This window comes from Pagrus pagrus (genome assembly GCF_965226575.1).
Source record: "Pagrus pagrus genome assembly, chromosome: 1".
NCBI lineage: Eukaryota > Metazoa > Chordata > Actinopteri > Spariformes > Sparidae > Pagrus > Pagrus pagrus.
This window is the reverse complement of record NC_140185.1, coordinates 22,515,856-22,536,148: the sequence shown is the minus strand read 5'-3', so window position 1 is coordinate 22,536,148 and position 20,293 is coordinate 22,515,856. Positions and strand designations below refer to the sequence as shown.

The following is a 20,293-nucleotide window of genomic DNA, read 5'->3' as shown; positions in this document are numbered from 1 at the left end:
ACTCAAGTACCACTCGACTTAATTTATTTGATAACTTTAGCTACTAGTTACTTTCCAGACTCAGATTGTTTAACGCTGATAGGGTACTACTTGTGACATGTAACCAATCAGATTGTGGTGTAGGTGGAACATTGAGTGAGACCGCGGATTGGTGACTACAGACAGAGAACTAATGCATTTTTAAATTCATTTATTTTATCTGCAATTGGACAGAAAAAACAGTGATACAAAAATGCTGACTATCAACCCTGATAGTTGTCCAGGCAGATAATCGTCTAGACCTAGTTTGAACCCTTTGATGAAGCTATTGCTAGTCTCTTATCCTGGCCTTCTAGTCAATAAAGTATCTGCAGCTACTTGAAGGCAGCCTTTGAAATTAACATGTTGTGCTGAATGGAGACACGTGATGATCCATTGTGGTGACCTTGATTAAATCATGCACCACAAACATGCACAGTTTGCTGCAAAATAACTACAGTACCTTAATGTCTGCGCGCATCAAAATGATTCATCTTTGATCTGTATTCTGCTTTATGTGTAGCAAATACATGAATAATCACTGTGAATAATGTCTGTCGTTCCTAATTTCCTCTCTGGCTATGACCCAAATCTGGAACAAGACCTTGTTCAAGTCTTGTCAGTTTAACTGTTTAAGTGGCACTAGAGTAGTTCTGTGGTGTTTTATATGAAAATAGACATTTTTGTGAGTGGAGGAAAACAGTAGCTGTGTGCAGCAGCATTTCTCTGGCACAACAATGTCTACATGCTGTGATAGTTATGCCACTTGATTCTGGTTTGTTGAAATTCGTCTGCAGTGTTTGCACTAATGATTCAACATGGCACCTGTGGTGAAGTGGGATTTTTTATTATCCTGCCTTACAAAAGGTTGTCCATTTTACTCCCCTGTAAATCTGTGACTGTCAGTTTCAGGGTTGACAGTGTCAAGAACTTGTGTCAAGTACAACTAATATAGACAATAGGGTTGCAGTGATAATTTTTCCATTGTTTCCTATAAAAATCATATTGTTAATGTTCTGTTTACCCTTTGATACCAGAGTTAAGGAGTGTCTGACCAAAATTAAACGCAGGTGGTGAACATGAGTTGGCCTGTTCTTATGGATGGCACACCCAGTTTTGTCCTGGCCATGGTTTTGTCAATGTGGGCCATTTGGCTTTTGATGTGGTGCAGGATTAAAGCCCATGTCCGTGACAGGACTGGACTGTTGTGAAGTCTGATTTTATTTAATATTTCAGTGATAGCCTTCATTCACAGCCTTGATTTGTCACTGACAAACCCAAACAAACAAGAGGAGTTTTAGTTTGCATTATGAGTTCAAGTATTTTTGCTCACAAAATGTTTGATGTTTCACATCCTTGTGTTTGTCCATCAGGTGAGTGGGCGGTTTGCAGACGAACATGACAGCCAACAAGAGTTCGAAGGCTGCGCCTCGTGCAGGAGGGGGTAAAGCTCCCCGGGACGTCCCAGACAGGTCAGTGACATCTGGGACAGGAGTGGGCGGGCTAATGTGCACTTCCAGTCAAGTCATATGATTTCAGAGTACTCATTATTTCATTCATTTACAACAAAGATGCCATCTATGATCATCCTGTGGTAGTTTTTCTTTTTTTCCACTTACGGAACGAAGGACTAATGATTGTCAGTAATGATAAGACCTCCAAAGCTTTTGCAAGTACAATCCTGTTTCCTGGACAAGGGCCCCATCCAACTGTGAGCTGTGAGTAGTGAGCTGAAGCTTGTGTTAGCATGTTGAGAGCTTACCATGTCCTGCTGGGAGAGAAAAACAAACTTTGTGAATGATATGTGATATCTGGACTATTCATTCTGACAGTTTATCATCCTGTCAAATTTTACCAAGCTCAAAAGCTTCTTTAACCAAGAAGTCATGTAAGGAACAGGCAGACTGGCAAGAAAAGATTTCATTACACAGGATTATTGTACTTTCGAACCGTCTGTGTTCACACCTGTGACTGTCTGGTGGCTGATTTTGAGCAAGATGTTGTAAGAAATGGTGCTGCCATCTCTATTTTAATATATAAAGTAGTAATGCTACTATTTGACTTCAAGTGCTGGTTGTTACTTCCTCACTACCAAACATAACGTCACCTATGGCAGCTGGTTTTTCTTTAATTGCTTGTGGTGTAAATTGGGCCTACTGGAAGTGGTAAACCACACAAATGTTAAAGGTACAGTGTGTATGATTCAGGGTCAGAAATAGAATATAACCCTCATGATCATGTTTTCATTAGTGTATCATCACCATAACAACTAACAATCATTGTGTGTTTGTTACCTAAAGGCCTTACACATCGCTGACGTGATGAATAAACAACACAAAAATGTGAAATACTGGCCTGTGAAAATGTTGCATCAAAACTATTCACACTGGCAGACATGCAAATATGTGATAGTATGCTTCAATGTGTCATTTTTTGACACGGGTCACATAATATCAGTTTATTATATAATTACAGTTCTGCAACGGTAAATTCCACAACTATAGAAGTCTGTTTGGGCAGGGAGCAGTGGTGGTTACTCATCCCAAGTCACCTTTGTCACATTGTTTTTAGAACTTCGTGTCCATTGTCATGTAACACAGGGCATTGATAGATATAAACAATCAACAGGTCTGCCATTACCAGCAGTTGTGACTTGACATTCATTCATTTTACAAAGAAAAATCAACCTTGTTCGGAAAAAAAACCAAAACAAATGACAATGCTTTTTCTCTGCTTAATATCTGCTTTCTTGTGTGAAAGGACTATTGACAAAAACAGCAGTTACAAAAAATACTGACTTGAAATCCACACAGTGTGTAAAGGCCATTACAATGAGTATATGTAGAGGGAGCGGGTCATGTTGCTACAGTAGCCCAGAGCAGAAAGACCAAACACAGGCCTTTTGTGTTTATTTTTATTTATTTATTTATTTTTGCATTTTTAGTGGCCACTGTAGGGAAATGTCAGACCAGGTGTATTAAACTGGTTTTAATCTACAGCCACACTCCTAGATGCCATTAAATCTTAAAAACTGGACCCTTAATGATAATGTTAATATAATGATGCAGATAAATGCCTTTCATTTGCCTGCAAACGTGTAATATCACCACAGAGTTGTCAGATGTACACTATTCCCAAGGTAAACTGTGAATGTAAACATGAGGAAAGCACTAATCACACTCGCGTTGGCTGCATTCCTCTAACGTGATCATTGTTCATTTAACCTCAGCCTCTTTTGATAAATGTAATTGTCATTATAGGAACCTTATTACAAGCTTGCTGTCCTCATGGGTTCATGCTACCCCAGATTCGTAAAGATCATATTTTAAGCTTATGAAGCACAGATGCTTTGCAGCTCCATGTTTGAACACATGTGGAGACATTTTTTTTGTTTCAGACAGTGCTCCACAATTCATCCCACTAAACTGTGCAGTCAACCAAGGATCAGTTTCTAGGACAGATTACGCCTACACTGAACTGTGTACTCTCAAGAGGCACACATGGCAACATGCAGCAACATGGTGGAAAAAGTAATAAAGAGCTAAACGAAAAACATGCTTTAATCTTGCTCTGTGATCTTCTGCGAGGGAATAATTGAGAAATGATTTACCAGATACAGATTTTTTCCTGCCAATTGTCTGTTGTACTTTCAGTGAAAGGGCCGCACCTCCAGTATTACAAGGAACTACAAACACAATCCAGTGAGGTGTTTTGGCAACACAAACCAGGCTGACAAGGCTGTTAGAGCTCACTGTGACTAATGTTTACATACCCAGAAATGCACATTCATTGGATTGATCTCATTTACTTGTCATGTCAGCAAATAACAACTCCCATACTCTTGAATGAAATGTGAGCTGGATTTGAGTTTTATATATGATAACGCATAAATGAGTGACAGGGAAAAGGCGCTGATGGATGATAAAATGTACTTATGTTGAACTGTAACAGCAGAAATGCTGTTTGTGTGAGCAGTCTGCTCCCTCCATCCTGGTCAGTAACAGGAAGTGGCTTGTGGTCAGCATGCCCTGGAAGCCTGAGTGAAAGCCAGAGGCCAGGTTGTGACTGGCATCCAGCTCTTTGTACAGTACTGTATATGTGTCCGGCCCATCTGAAGCTGACTAAACTGGGCTTATTTTCACAAGCATGAACCAGACCACCAGGACTCCTTTAAAATCCCCCAGCTTTAAATAGACAAAAAATGCACATATTTTCTTTTCGTGTCAAATCAAAGCGTCTTTATTTTATTTAACAGCACAAAGACTAATCTAGCCAAATGAGGCTTATTCTGTGGATCATTTTGCTTTTGCAGTTGAACAAACAAAACATAAAAAATGATAGAGTACACAAAAAAGAAATAATATAATACTTTAATCATGTAATATAGTTGCCAAGTCATGGATCTTAGACTTACAAGTAAGAAAATCTGAATCAAATCAGTTCACAAGTTTGTAAAGATGAATTTCAAAGTCAGTTCAGTCAAGAGAGTATCTCAGAGTGAAGACACTCTACTGTATATAAAATGAAACATAGATTCAGTCTCTAAAACAACCACAAAGCACAATATGAAGCCTGTTTAAACCTTTTTTCCCATATCATTACTGTCAAATTGGTGGAATCATGGTCAAGACCGTGCTGCATCCTCTTCATGTTTTAATTATGAAATTGAAAAAATTAAAGCCCAGAGGCCATCAAAACAAAGTGATTAACTCACTAAACTGTACTTTTACTGGCATTAGAATTGCATTTCTGAGTGTTTGGTCTGGTTGCTGCTAAAACATTCCCATTGATTTTAAGCTTCGGAGACACTGCTCCCTCTTTGGCTCCTGCATTAGGCATGCAATACTCCTTGGCAGACATTGAGTTCGGAGTTTTACCAGGGAACCAGAACAATTTTAATTTGAAAACAACTTCTAATAGCTCCCTGTTGAACCTCTGCAGTCATGTCTTGGACTGCTGCTTAATATTGTGCTCAGAAGTATTTTTTTCATGATACCAAGTGACATGATCCAAGTTTCATCTGATCTGACCTGAGATTGGAGTTTATCCTGAGCTCTTTTCAAGCTCAAATATCTAAATATCTGCATTAGCGTTAGGGTGAGGAATCATAACCAGAGCTCAGCTTATTCACAGCATAGGAAAGATGATCTGTTAATGTTTGTACCTGAATACAGTATTGTTTCATGCAAAGCAGCTACAATGTACAGCCTTATGTGAAGTAGCTGTAATACCTCTAGACCAGTGTTTGTTTTTATAAAAAAAAAAAAAAACCTTTTTGTGCCCAAGGCACATCACAGAGCAAGTCAAACTCAAGGCACACCTGTATTCTTATCTTTGCATAACATGCGCATTACATCTGATCACCCTGAACACGGTTATTGTTTGGCTCCCTGGAAGCTCTTTAGGGTATATAATTTGCCTCTGTATTAGGAAATACACTTGCGAATGTACAAACATTTACTGTGCATGTTTGACACCTCCGCTGCTACAACTCCATCCTCAGGGAAACAAGTTTTAAACTGGGGAATAGTTTTTACAGTATTTTGCCTGTATCATTGATAAAACATGCCTTAGAATATATTTTATTGAGTGTGTTTGTGAGAGTCAAAGTGTGAGTGCACACCAACAAAACCCTCTTTTTTAATTTTGGAGCTTTCAGGAAATCATGTTCAGAGATAATATCAGTTCCTATAGCAGTCTGAATAATCATAGTACCCAAAGTTTTGTTTGAATAAATCAATATATTGGACTTCGGAATACTACAAACCAACAGTACAAATCTCCAGACGTGAACCTTTGTCTCAAATTCTCAAATTTCTTCAAGGCATGGGAAGTCATATAAGCTGCATCCATCATGCTTGCAGCTTGCAGGTCCTAAGCTGCTGCAAAAGTCTCTCCACCCTGGAGCAGGACGTATGAAACCTGGGAAGGGCAGAGAGGTGTGAAGCGAGATCTGTCCCAACCTGCACTGTTGGATCACAGTCCGCTGCCCTCAGCTTCCTCCTCCCCCATAACGCTTGTTATTCCAACCACGGCTGTGACATCAGATCTCCCAACGCTCCACTTTCGCAAGACTTAGTCAGAATCCAAGTCATGACAAGGTTCCTGATAGTCTATGAGTATTACAGTGCCAGGGTTTTATAGGGAAAGTTTGTCTGTCTGCAATCTGAAAGGCGGTGAGCACCGTGAGAAAAAGTTTGTGTGTGGTGAAAGGTGCCCTCATAAGTGAGTGTGTGTGACTGCTGTAGCACCTAGTCTCACTTAGCTCCAGGGATCAGAAAAAGCTTTGAGGACCAGAGAGAAGCAGTGAGACTTTCACAGGTAAGAACGCTGTAATACATCTAGCTTGGCTTTCTGTGTGAGGTCCGCACTGATTCTCTTAAAGTTCTTTTGATTATGTGGAAAAATCCACAGTGGCATTTCAATGTAGTCTGTTTCTTTTGGACTTTGTTTTAATCTCATCCCGCCAAAGACAGAATACTTTCCTGTGGTCATTCTGAGTAAGTGGCTCAAGTTTTCATTCTGTCTTTGATCGTGGAAATTATTTCAGAACTTCAGCTGATTCGTAACAATTTTCTTCCATCTGTTCCACATCAGGTTACTTTTCAGGCTGCAGGGTTGAATGGATTTATTGGCTGCTCATATGATTTGCCTCTTTTGGTTTATTAATATCTTAGGCTGTAATGTGTGTTTTTTTTTTAAAGAAACCGGAGACAGACCGATATATAAGTTGGCCGATACTGTTGGTAGATATTGGCCTATCATGGCTATATTGGTATCAGCATAGATGTTGTGACATGCGCTGAAAACTTTTTCTTCGAGAATATAATGCAGAAAAAGATGCTCGGGGCTGATTTGTAACTATTAAATTCCCAGTGAAGTTTACTGTTTCAGTTTAACAAGTCGAAGTAAAAATATTCTGTCTATGTTAAATAGTCTCAAGTGTTTGATTACCACATTTTAGGGATTATTGCAAAACATGTGTGTATGTTGGCTGGTATATCAATATTGAAATTGTTTACTGCCTAATATGAGTATCGGCATCAGCCCCAAAAGATGTGTACCGGTCTGCCTCTAAAAGAAACATTCACCAATAAACGATCAAAGAAAGAGATTAGTTTATCAACTATTAAATCTGAAACTATAAATCTCCAACTATTTTAATAATCAATTAATTGGTTTGAGTATTTTTTTAAGAAAAACAAACAAAGTCAAAATCCTCTGTTTCCAGCTTCCTACATGTTTTTTTTTCTGGCTTTGGGAAGATGATTGAATTTTCAAATTTTTTGACATTTTATAGACCCAATAAATAATTGATTAATTGAGAAAATAAACAGAATAAACAACAAAGAATCCTGAGTTGCAATCCTGGCTTGTTCACACCTGTCTCTGTCTTGTTCCAGGTGCCAGTCTACATCTCCGTGCCCTATCCTCTCTGCCAGTCAGGCGCAGAGCCAGCAGCCTGTCCTCAGTGACAGTGAAGCAGGAAAGCAGAGCCGGTACGTCAGGACTGACGGCAGGTTCCTGGCACGAGCTGGCTGGAGCAGCAAGGCCGCCAGCCTGTGCAGTGGTGACACTGAATCCCAAGGCCGTCTCACCAAATCAAAAAGCATCAGCTGCCTGGACAATAGGCTCTCCATCTATAAGCCTCAAACCAAGTCCTGTGAGGACGGTCAGGGTTTCCAGGAGCAGAAGGAGAAACAAGGGGATCTTTCTCCGGGAGATGGACTCAATGGTCGGCCGCTAAGTTGGAGCACGCTGTCACTGGGACCTTCCTCTAACCAAAGCCACAAACGTACCCTCTCCCTCAGCCGCACTGTTGCAGGTGTTCCCCCCACCACAATCCGCAAAAAGATCTCAGAATGGGAGTGCAGAAGGGTGGCTCTGCCTAGGATGAGTTTGTGTCTTGATAAAAGAGGAGGAGAGCGTGTAGGGGGCAGTGAGGGCTGCCCCAGCCTGCTCTCTTCTCCCTGTAGCGAGAAAACTTTTGACTTCAAGGGGGTTCGCAGGATGAGCACGGCTTTCTCAGAATGCTCCTACACAGAGGAAGAAGAAGGAGTTTCAGACAAAGACGGTGTAGGTCGCTTCCAGAAAAGGATGGGCAAGTCAGAGTCTTCGGGAACATTTGTACGTTCCCTCTCTGCTCGGAAAGAAACATCAGCAGTCCTCAACAGGATACAGAAGATAGAGCAGGCCCTGAAGGAGAATCCCAACCCATCCCCTCCACGTTATCTGAGTAATTGCTATGCCCCGGACAAGACAAGACATAAGTCTTTTATGATAGGTGACGACTTTGACAGTACATGCACCAGTAAGCGCAGCAGCATTTGCTCAGTTGCTACTGAACCCGATGCTGTTTTAGTGCCTGATAAGCTCTCTAAACTAAGGCAAAGGTTTAGTGTGAGCTCAGCCAGGTCTGAGAGTCCAGAACCACCCAGCCAACAGACGTCTGTTGGCACACCAGTCAACCCCCTACCTAAACCTAAACGCACTTTTGAGTACGAAGCCAAAGGGGACCAGAAGGGCCTGTCGCCAGCAAATGGACTACCTCCAAACAGAGCCTCGGAGTCTCCCCCACCTCTGCCCTCCACTCCTGCACCCAGCATGACACGAACGGTTAAGACAGAGGGGAGCACCCCAATGAGACTGCAGGACAGGTGAGAATATCGGTGTGCTTATGTTTCCTTTAACCGAGATGAAAATACACAATACTGTTGGAAGTCAGATCAAGCATTGTGAGCTATATCCTTTGGCCTAACAGCTATTATAAAGTACGAGGGACAAGTCCCACCCACTTTTTAAAATTAACAGTTTTTAGACCCCCCTCAATTTTACGATGTTGAAAACATTAAGTAGTCATTGATGGTCTGTTGCCAGGTATCTGAGTCACACACTGTCACCGCAAAAAGCCGAGAGAGTATACCAGGTAGGAAGAAGGGAAACATGACAGGAAAGAGAAAAGGAAGATGGCAAATGAGACTTTCTTCTTCAGAAAGAAAAATGAAGAGAAAGAGGAGCATGTGAATAAACAAAAAGGGATGAAAGGTATCAAGGCAGGGAGGAGCTCTAGCTGTTAGCTTTTATTTTTTATTGCTATCTTCAAATCTTTTAACTGTTAGATCTTGAGTCACTGTGAGTTCATGAAATTTGCTAAATAGAAAGCATCAAAGGTCATGATTAATTGCATCACTTTAATTTAGATTGTTTTGGTTCTATGTGTTGGATTTGAAGTTATTTGCTATTTGAAATATTAGCAAGTATGTATTTTTGGCTAATAAATGTATCCAGTACATAATGAGCTGGTGCCACAAAGCTGTTATGAATTAGTCATTGAATCAATTTCTGTACTTGAAGCCATTTTAATATCTTCAAATAATTGCTCTACTTTTGGGTTCATTTTGAAACTGCAAAATGTAGGCCTACCCATAATTTTTCTCATGCTAGTATAGCCAGATAAATGTATCCAACACATGTTAAAAGCCACAATTATACATGAAATTCTAGGGGAGAACCTCCAAACATTGTTACATTGTCCTACCTACAGTTTCAATGGTCCCTATGCCCATGGATGTATCAGTGTGTTTCCTCCATTCTCAAACAATAAAACGTGTGTATCATTTCATTCCCCTGAGGAGTAAACAGTAAAACAACATACTTGTTCTTGTACAGGTTGTGTGTTGTTAATGCCCAGAACTGATACACAGAATCGCTATAAGTGAAAATAAAAACCTCATCAAGCAGATCGGATATTGGTGACTGATCTGTATTAAAGACAGTTTCTCACAGCAATCTGTGGCCTGTTGTTTCCTTCCTGAAAAGTTATTCCAGTGAGTTCCACCCAGTGAGGTATTGAGAGAGAAAAAGATTACGTGGAAATACATCAGTACACAGTATCAGAATCTTTATCAGGGGAGAAAAAGTTGGATCCGTGCATTCTTTGTTTAGAAGTCTTTGGAAAGTTCTTCAACCGGAGTTTGAAAGGCTTCTAACACAGCCGATGGTCTTGTGAGGAATTTTTGGCTCACAGATTAAGTGTTTGCTTTGCTGGTGTGCTAGTTTAATAAGTTACTGATCAGTTTTTTTACTTCAGGTAAAAAGCATGAAGATCCCGTCACTTGAAACTTCCTAATTTAATTAAACTTAGTGATGTCAAAGTAGCTTTAAATTAATTTGGTCCATAAAAAGATTTGGCAATTCAGACACACTTTTGCTGGAAAGGTCCACTGAAATATTGCCCTAACTGCACATACTATACACTTTTAACTCTTCCTAAGCTAACTGTGCCCCATTGTTGCATAAATATTAGCTGAATCCTGGATTCTGTAGTCTGCCCTTGTGTTTACTCTTAACTTATAGCTCTCAGGATCAGACGTCCTCAGTGTTTTTCATGTGAGGGTGGGACCTCTCCAGATTGTCCCTATGTAAAAAGGGGATGAAATCCGTAAACGTTCATCCCTTGGACTCTGTGTTTAACATTCCTGTGGCTCTAGCAATTTCAGACCAAGCTTAAAAGCCACAAGCTGTCGATGGCGCGACATGACCGTACTGTAGTTCCCTGCACTAATGTAGCAGAGAGTTCCTCTGCAGTGCCTTGACATGTGGTGTGAGCCTTATACTGTGCAAAGAACACAGAAATAGTAAGATATCTGCATGTTTACTTGTGAATTTCCTTGTTATTGGAGCACATGTTGATCCTGGTGTTTCTGTTTTCTGTATTTTATAATTAGTGGCTCCTGATTTCAATCTTTTAAGGGGTAGGAATGCTTTTCACGTGTGTTCAGCGTCTTAACCACCTGTTCAGCTTTTCTCTGAGTCTAGTTGGCAAATGGAGAAGAAGGAGTATTTTTAATACCATCTGGCCTTTTTCTGTTTACTCTTATCTGTCTAGCTCCTTTGAGGCTGCAGTTCTACACCGACTCTTACTGACTCTTCCTCCTTGTTATTTTTGAGCATGTGTGTATCATCTCCCCCCATCTTGGTCTGTTTTGACTTTCCTCATTTATTTCCAGAGAATCGTGTGAGTCGGAGGATGCTACGAGTGTGCCATCTTCATATCCATCCTCGCCTACAGAGAATGGCACACTGACCACAGACACGCGGAGTCGACCCAATTCCAAAAGCACTTTAGAGGAGAATGCCTATGAGGACATAGTAGGTAAGCAGACTGCTTCACTGGCCTTGAATACACTGAGATCCGTCACTCATTTCTGTCTGAACAGGGTCACTGTTGGATACAGTTTATAACTGAAAGGATAAGTCGATGAATCTATTAACAGAAAATGTATGTTTTAGTCAACTTTTTTGGTAGTTGAGTAATTGCAAAAGCAGTGTTGTTGGAAGTACCCAAAAGACATACATACAAAAGTAATATATTAAATATACTCAAGTATCAAAAGTAATTTTCTGGCAAAAAATGTTGTTAAGTATCAGGTAAATGTAAATTCTACATATATTTACATGTATGTATACACAATATTCTTTGGGTCAACTAATTATCGGCCTTGCACATTTTCTGATCTGATCATCAGCATTTTTCTGAATATTGGAATCAGTCTTTTTCTTGTTTGATTGCCAATAAACTAAATAAATTTAAACATGCACTGTTTTGGCTTCGATGCAGCATGCAAATTTGCAAAATAACAGGTAACTTAAGTAATTCAATAAATGCAGTGGAGTAAAAATGACCATATTTGCCTACAAAATGTGGTTGAGTTAAAGTAAAGTACGTGTTTGCTTTAAACTCAAAGTATTGACACCAAGATTAAATTAAAGGCGGTATTCCCCTGTATCAGAAGATCTAAACCACAGTCAAAGAAAAAGTGTGTTAGTTCATGTTCAGAGCCTTTCATGAAGTGTACATACATACATTATATGGTATCATCAGTGGCCTGGGAAGACAGTAGTCAGATGTTTTAGTGAGAATGAGATCACCTACAGCATGGCCTAATGTCATAAGATTGTGAGGGAAGCTCCTCCTCCTGCATCTGCCTCATGTAGAGGTGTGGGGTGTAGAAAAGTCTCAGCGTGGGAGCAGTCACTGAACACTCAGCCTGAGAATAAGATTAATGGCTCACATGTGGTTTTATAGGTTGTATTTAACTGGAAAGATTTCACACTGCTATCTAGCACTCTGCTGATACATATTCAGATGAGCACTGTAAAACTCAGTAAAACTATTTTCACAGAGAAGGAGATCTTTATTTTGTGACATGTGTAGCTCACTGTAAACAGGATCGACTCAAATGTTCTCTGAGTTGATTTGTGTAAGAAATCTTGAACATGTTGGCGAGCCAAATTCCTTTCCACTAGCGAATGACCCCCAGGCCTTCTGCCCAGTCCAATTGCCAGCTCCCCCAGTGAATACTTAATGTGGTGGAAATGTGTGTCAGTGTGAGTGCGGTCTCATGATAAAGCTTCGATTTCAGATGCAGTAAAAACGTTTTCACACTCTGAAATATTTTTGTATGATAAATGCTCAGTGATGACCAAATAAGGCCTGATGCAAGTATTACATTGCATCATGGTATTTCTACAAGTAGCCAAGCTGTTCTCGAATCAGTGATCAGTGTCGTGCTCAGCAGCATTCTTGTTTTTTGGAAGCCGAGGATGTGCAGCAGTCTCAGAGGGAGCGTCAGGGCATGACTGATTTTCATGTGAATCCTCACAAAGCCCCCATTGTTCATCCAGCAGCGTGAGTGTAGAGTTTGCAGTTTGGAGACGCACTTTTGCCAATCTCTGTTTGTTCCGGACAATGACATCGTCTCTGAGTAAGTTTGAAATTGCTCCAGTTATTTAAAACAAAGCTTTAAAACTGAATGGTGGAGCACAGTGGTTTCCACCACCACTACACTAGTGGTTTACAGGTTAGATGATCCATGTGAGAAGCAGCCACAGCAGTAAATGAGCCATGTTTTGGTCCCTCTGAGCCCCTATTTTAACAAGCATTTCACGCAAAGAAATCCCCTCACATTTCCTGAACTCCATAAGGACATGTTGGCTTCCTTTCTTAGCTGTCTTTGTATGACATTCACTCACACTATTTGGGTTTTTCACACCTGTGCTTGATGCCAGATGTTTACCTTAAGAGTGCAAGTCATTTGTAATCTAGACTACAGTGTTACTACAAATGCATGATAGATTGTGATATTAAGGGACTGTTTTAAGTGCTTTTGACTAGTGTAAGTGATAAACGGAGTGCCAAAGAGTGATCTGTTTACAGGCACATGAATCACACCCTGTGCTCCAGTAATACTATGATTCAGTCCTGTGGCGTCATTGCAGAAACTTCCTAAGTCTGAAATCAGATGTTTTCTCAGTTTAGGATGACATTTAGGATTATATTATACTGATGTTAGCCTGTTAAACTTGGATAACACTGATGTTAGCCTGTTGGAGAAGCTAATGCTGATGTTAGGAATAGGAACAAGGAATAAGGATATTTTTCTGTAATGAGGCCCCTGGTCTTATTCAAACTCCAAGCTTTGTATTACCTTCACTGATGTAGTTTTTTCTTACTTCTTTGACAAAGGATTTTCTACTTTTCAGAATAAATCTGTCTCTACATGTAATGAGTGATTCCAGTTCCAATAAAGTTACACACAGACAGTTACAAGCACAGTTGGAACTGGGGCTTTTGTTATTCTTTGGTGCAAAATAAGCCAAAAATACTCCTACATTTCCCCAATGTGGTCACAAGCACAGTATCTGTATGGTTTGTGGTTCCGCCAAATGTTCTTACAAAACTGTGACCTATTTTTACACATTTCTGCTTACGACTTAATGGGTGAGTCGTGCCACTATACCGTCATTCGTCCACTTTATAGGGTAAACTGTAACTGACATTGTTGGTATAGTTTGTTCGGTGCCGCCTTGCCCTGCCCAAAGAGTCCATTGTGTACACAGAAATGTACAATCACTGTGTGCAGCTGAGGTGCGTCCACTCCCTGCTTAAATCTGTGCGTCTGGGGGTGTGTTAGAGAGAGATCTGGATGTTTGTAATCAGAGGGGTAGATTAGTACCCTCCAGTACATAAGCGGCTATACAGACATATCATTTTCCCAGCAGGCTCTCATTACAGTATTGCTTCAGTTTAATGGAGTTGCAGCACAACGTGGGGTCAGACTAAGCCCTCTTATTCTGCTCCTCAGCTTTAATGATGCACAGAAAATCACTCCAGTAGACTAATTTACTGTGTGACACAACATAACACTCTAATGATCCCAGGCGTACCTTGTCTATGCATTGGTGCGTGTTTGAACCTCAGACAGGTTCAATAATTAACCTTAAAATAGATAACTGAACAGAGCTCTGCCTGTAGGTTAATCTTGGGTGTTTTTAAAAGCACACACTCATTGTTTGACATGCTGAGTTTATCGGGTTTTCCACTAATATACTCAGGAAGAAGGAACACAGCTACCACATAGATTTTTGTTCTCTCCCTTTCTTCTGACAGATAACACTGCTTTTCTTTCTTTTAAAAGTTTCCCTCATGCATTTCGACGCCATATGGCTCTGTTTTTATTCTTCGCTGTGGTTTCTTCACTTTCTCACAACCTTTTTCAGACCCTGCCAAAAAGCTATTCTCAGAGCGAATGTCTGAATAGACATGGACTGTGGTGTTACACAAGTTTTTCTCTTTATTGAAGTTGGCTCTCTGCCAGGTGACATCAGTGAGAGCTGTGCAGTGCTCTGTAACGTTCCTTTTCTTTTCTTTTCTTTTCTTTTCTTTTCTGCTATCATTTATTGACTGAAGTACATCTATAGAGCAGTCTGTGATTGTTGTAACCTCCTAAAGGGGCAATGTTGCATTTTTAATGTTAAGCTCCTTGAACATTCGTCAATAGTCTGAGCATTAACTGTGTTTTCTATCCTCATTACTTATGCCTTATTTGCAGTTCCATAACATGTTTAAGCACATAGCATTGGGTTAAAAATGTTTTGATTTTCCATATTCTGGATTTTTTTATTTTTACATAAATACATACAGTACTTCCCAAGAAATATATATATATATATATATTTTATCATAATCATGTATTTGTACACTGAAATTCTTCAGTAGTTGAACAATGTTATTGCCAGATTCACAGTCTAAGAAGACAACTCTCCTCCTCACCTCTCACAGCAGACAGTGAACATGCCTGGACAGTGACTCACCGGCAGTGTTGTGTCCAGAAGTTTTAGCTGGGCCCGCAGGGACCTGTGAGGCCCAGTGCCAACAGTAACTGTTTTGAAAGAAGGGAGTTCACTTGAGCCAGCTGGGAGTCACCTTTGACTTACCTTTCAGGACTCCTCTCTTTCCAGACTAAGCATAGGAAGGCCCTCCGACACCCTTTACTGCCCTCTGTTTTGACCCCACAACCTCATCTGTCTTTTTGGAAAACACCCTCTGTTCATGCTAGCTTTACCACTGACATTATATTTAAGCTACATTGATTATGTACTTCCTCCCAACAGAGAAGGAGAACCCCTATGAGGATGTTGACCTGAAGCGGAAGAGTTTGGGTCGGAAGTCTTGTCTGTTGGAGAGCAACAGATCTTGGACCACCATGGACAGGAAGCTGAACTCTCCACCTCAGGTGGGTCGCAAACCTTTTGGGATTAACAGCACTTTTTTTTTCCTGTAGTGAACATAACACATACTGTATGTTTTCCTGTGTTAACGTAAATCCCCTCACTGGCTGTCAGGGCTGAATCTGGACAAGATCTTTTAAAGAAATCTCACACCTCATTTGTGACACTACAGGAAACAGTTGGATGTGTTTAGACCTGGAGATTCTCCACAGAAAGACACATCAACAGACTGGGCTTCCTTACTTCAACGCGGGAGCACTTGTTGTTACCACCCATGGTTACTGGTGGTAACAACAAGTGCAGTTCAAATGCAGCACATACTTGTTGAGCAGCTACAGGAATATAAAAGAAGAGCAACTGCTTCTCTGTTTACAGTGTAAACAAATTCATGATGTTTTCCAAAAGAAGTCAATCAATAATTGGCTAGATACTTTTCCATCATGCAACAGTAATCTGATTCCCTGCTGCAGTCTGGTTTCATGCACAGTAAAATGTGTTACTTTGCTGAGGAGTTAGCACCCTGTCACCTGCAGCTCTGCATTTTGCAGATCGCTGTGGCTGCTGCTTCTTGTTCCATTACTCCCTACAATATTTAAAACATATCAGCTGTCAGAAAATGCAGAAAATGATCATATCTTCTTTGTAGATGTACATTTTTGATGAGTTGCTGCTGTCAGCGCTAACGTCTCAGACAAATACATTATGTTTCTTGTCACTGCTTCTTGTGTTCCCTGGCTGAACTCTTTTAATGCGTTTAATGTTCAAAGAATAATGTTCAATTGGGTTTATAGAGAGTGAACAGGAAACAGTCAGGCTGATATTTTTATTTTTATTTTTTATCTAACCTTTATTTAACTAGGGAAGAAGTCTCACTGAGATTAAAAATCTCTTTTTCAAGAGAGTCTTGGCCAAGACAAATATCAGTGAGAATCAGTGAAGTTGGATAACATGCACGCGTCATTTCCTATGAATCCACCATGCCTTTGCAGGCAAGTCGAATCTAGTGCAGGAATGGAGGACCTTGCCACTAACAATGAAACTCACTATATAAATACAAGAGGAAATGGCCTCAAAAAAACGGGTTTGATTTCATGAAAAGGAATTACAGGAAAATATCTGAATTAATGCAGTGGGATAACTATTTATTAAAACTATACCTATGAATGAATGAAACGTACCAAACCTGCCATATTTGGATTGCCCTAATAGCTCACCTGGTAGAGCAGGCGGCCCGTGTACAGAGTCCTCAGCAGCAGTTTGATTCCAACCATTGGCCCTTTGCTGCAAGTCGTTACCTTTTACTCTATAAGTTATCATATCAAGTAAAGAAAAAGCAAACAATAAAAAAAAAAACCTCTGATATTATTTCTCCCTGGCCAGCTGCCTTCCAAACCCAGTAGCCAGTCCCTTCGCCTCACTGGTGCGAGTGACAGGAAGAGCCACCGGATGTCACAGTTGTCCAAACGCTACAGCCACGATGAAATGCTGCTTCTCCCCCAGCTGGGTGTCTCCACTTCACCTTGTGGCCTGCTGGATGATAGCCTCGGTAGCACCAGTGATACCCTGGCCTCACACAGGCACTGGAGGATCCCCAAGGTACACACTACAAGATCCTACACAAACACCCACACTTAGTCCTTGCAGAGCTCTGACTGTGTTCTCTCTTTCCTTTCCTGCTTCGCAGAGCAGCTCAGGTTTCTGTAGGGACCAGGTCAGAGTCAGAGCAGATCTGGATCACTTGTATCCAGAAAAGATGTTTTTGAAACACTGTCCTTCAATGTGCCTACTTACTGCTTGGGTTTCAGCTCTTGTGGTACCTTTTCTCAAGAACTTGCCTTGACGCTTTTCAGTTCTATTTTTCTGTAACCCTTAAAGCTCAGTGCAGTATTACTTTTGGCCAGGTACACCCACTTCTTCTATACTTAGGATCAAAAGAAACAACTTCAGATTCCCCAACAGAGAATTCCCTCTTTCCTCTGTTTATAGCTGGTCCAGAGGATCAACTCCATTTACTGCACTAAACGTGGGAAGAAGAGGCTGAAGAAGCTTTCCATGTCCAATGTTGAGACTACATCTCTGAGAGGTAAGGGCTCTCTATATTCCCTATATCCACTGGCCAGATAAGTGAGTAAATATTTGTGTCTCAGCCACCCACATAGAGTTCTTTCTGTGTCCAACTCATGACATAAATACATGTTTGTGAAATTGCCCTCTGACCTGTCGAAAACCTTCTTGTCTGTCTCATGTCTGCTTCCAGATGACAACAGCGAGAGTGAGAGCGACTCGGACGACAGGTTCAAAGGTGAGTGGCCGCAAGAATTCCCTGGCAAAGGTTAGGTGCTACATTTCTGTCTTTTCTCACTGCTTATGCAACAGCTTCCAACAGTTTTGTATCCGACAAGCGATCCTGTGTGACCGGACAGGCTGCAGAATTGCAACTGAAACATTTAGCGTATGCACGGATTATCAGTACCATACAACATGTATCACATGTATTGATTGAATGACAAGAATGAACGATAATGAGATATTGTGTTGTTTTTGACACAAGCTTTCAGTCAAAGTGAATTACACCACTACATTTCAGGGCCTGACACGTGGAAGGTTAATGACCTGTAGGCCTTAGATTTACATAGAGAACTGCAAAGTGTGAATTTTGTTTAGACCAGGGCTGCCCAAAGTGGGGCCCAGCAGAGGGTTTGTATGAGTAATCAATTAGTTGATAAATAAATAAAAATGAAGAGAAAACAATATAAATAATTGTTTATGCAGTTCAATTTTTGTGTGAGGTTAAAATACTTTATAATCATATAGGAACCCTAATAATTAATTATTTTTCATAATCTGACCACAGCAGGCACATACTGCAGGTGACTTCAGTCTTCAGAATTCATTTATTAAAGGACCTTTGGATCCTATTACCATTTTTAGATGTTTGCCCACCATTAAGTTTCGGCACATTTTGGCACTCCAGACAGTGAATTGTATATACTGATGTTTGCTTTCCTCTGCAGCTCACACTCAGCGGTTGTTGAAACTGCAGTCCATCCTTCGACGGGCCCCCAGCTACCGCACACTGGAGCTGCAGCTCATCGAGTGGCAGGAGAGAGAACTCTTTGAGTATTTTGTGGTTGTTTCTCTAAAAAAGAAACCCAGCAAAAACTCCTACTCCCCAGAGGTCACCTATCAGTTCCCCAAGGTAAAAGCATAACAGTCATAACTGAACCCATCCCCTAAAATGCTGACTGTTTTTAAAGCTTGCTGTTGAAAGGAGGAACTTTTTTTAAAAGCGCTCCCTGCAGCAAAGTAGTGTGTTCAGGTGGCTGCACACATATTAATCACTTTATAATCAGTATAAAAATCAGTGGCATGTTATGGAAACGGTAAGCCCCAAAGCTAAACATTATGAATTTGCAGTTAAATGGAATAAATCAATGAAAAACAAAATATGTGCCATGAGCTTTTGACACTTGGTTAAGGTTATAACGTTGAGCCTGGGCAGTCTTGGGAGCTTGTTTACAGTTAAAAATAACCAGCATCCATTTCTGTGGCAAGGAAGTGTTTTTAGTTATTCAAAGATATATTTTAAAGTTATTTAAGATCTGGTTCAGCAACTGTGTCCCTTGGGAGAAGTACATCTCTGCCAGCCAGAGGAAACACTCTCTCTGTTGTTGAGTTAATGAGGACTGGATGGGGCAAAGGTTTAACCTTGTATGGGAGAAATGTACGTCTGGTCATTTATTGGTCACACTGATATCCGTGGGGATCTCCTCCTCTCCTCTTCTCTCCTCTCCTCTCCTCTCCTCTCCTCTCCTCTCCTCTCCTCTCACAGCTAGAGAGGCCCACCAAGCAGATGAGGGAGGCAGAACAGAGACTCAAAGCTATTCCTCAGTTCTGTTTCCCAGATGCAAAAGACTGGAGTCCTGTGTCTGAGTACACCAGGTATGGCTGAAATCTTCTTAATTCAGTGTCAACTTCATTATTACTAACCGGTCTATACAAGGGGTACTCCAGCAATGTAACATTTCACTTCCATCAAGTCTGGGAACTTGAAAAAACAGGATTCATCCTACATTTTAGCTTCATTGTACTCTTCTTGTGTGATAAACACTCACACACTCATCTTTCAAACTCACACCATTTTGTGGCGGAGGCTTTCTGTTGAAAGAAATCTCCTGCTATAATCAAGATAACCCCGATGACATCATTAAGATAATTTCCTCTGACTTTGGCAATCTCCTCCAAAGCCACAGAGACATTATTTAAGTGTCTTGACAGGCTGAGTAGTAGTAAAATCACCTCCATGAGTTCCTGTATTATTACAAAATACAGAATCAACTGCTGCTAAATGTATGAATCAACATTCAGATAAGCAGTGACTAGACTATTTCCCCCTGGATGGCCGAAACTGACATTAATGGCGCGCCACAGGCCAAAAGCAGCCACCTATTGTATTGTATTATGATTCAAAATGCCGTTAGGATCCCAATTTCCCTTGATTGACTGACTTCCTGTGGAAGGTTTCACCTCGCTGGCCTTGCTCAGATTATTAAAAGTTAAGCATCCTGCATATTTAAAGAGCATTTTAACCTCACCAAACCAAAACAGCATAAGCATTCTAAATTTTAAATAAATGTAAATTTATTTTTATTTACTAGAAACATCTGGCAGGCCTAATTGACCCTTATTGCGGGCCAACTTT

The 20,293-nt window shown here is 40.6% G+C and overlaps 1 protein-coding gene across 4 annotated transcripts in view; it reads left to right on the top strand.

Annotated features, from left to right (window-relative positions):
- Positions 1–20,293, top strand: part of dennd2b (DENN domain containing 2B) — a 53,823-nt gene that overhangs the window by 15,381 nt on the left and 18,149 nt on the right. For all 4 annotated transcript variants that reach the window (XM_084354415.1, XM_084354413.1, XM_084354416.1 and 1 more), the window contains exons 2-10: positions 1,392–1,490; positions 7,422–8,675; positions 11,028–11,173; positions 15,475–15,596; positions 16,972–17,187; positions 17,578–17,674; positions 17,849–17,893; positions 18,606–18,790; positions 19,424–19,533. In XM_084354415.1, coding sequence (XP_084210541.1) covers positions 1,417–1,490; positions 7,422–8,675; positions 11,028–11,173; positions 15,475–15,596; positions 16,972–17,187; positions 17,578–17,674; positions 17,849–17,893; positions 18,606–18,790; positions 19,424–19,533 — 2,249 coding nt within the window. In that variant the 5' untranslated portion in view covers positions 1,392–1,416. The remainder of the gene's footprint in view (positions 1–1,391; positions 1,491–7,421; positions 8,676–11,027; positions 11,174–15,474; positions 15,597–16,971; positions 17,188–17,577; positions 17,675–17,848; positions 17,894–18,605; positions 18,791–19,423; positions 19,534–20,293) is intronic.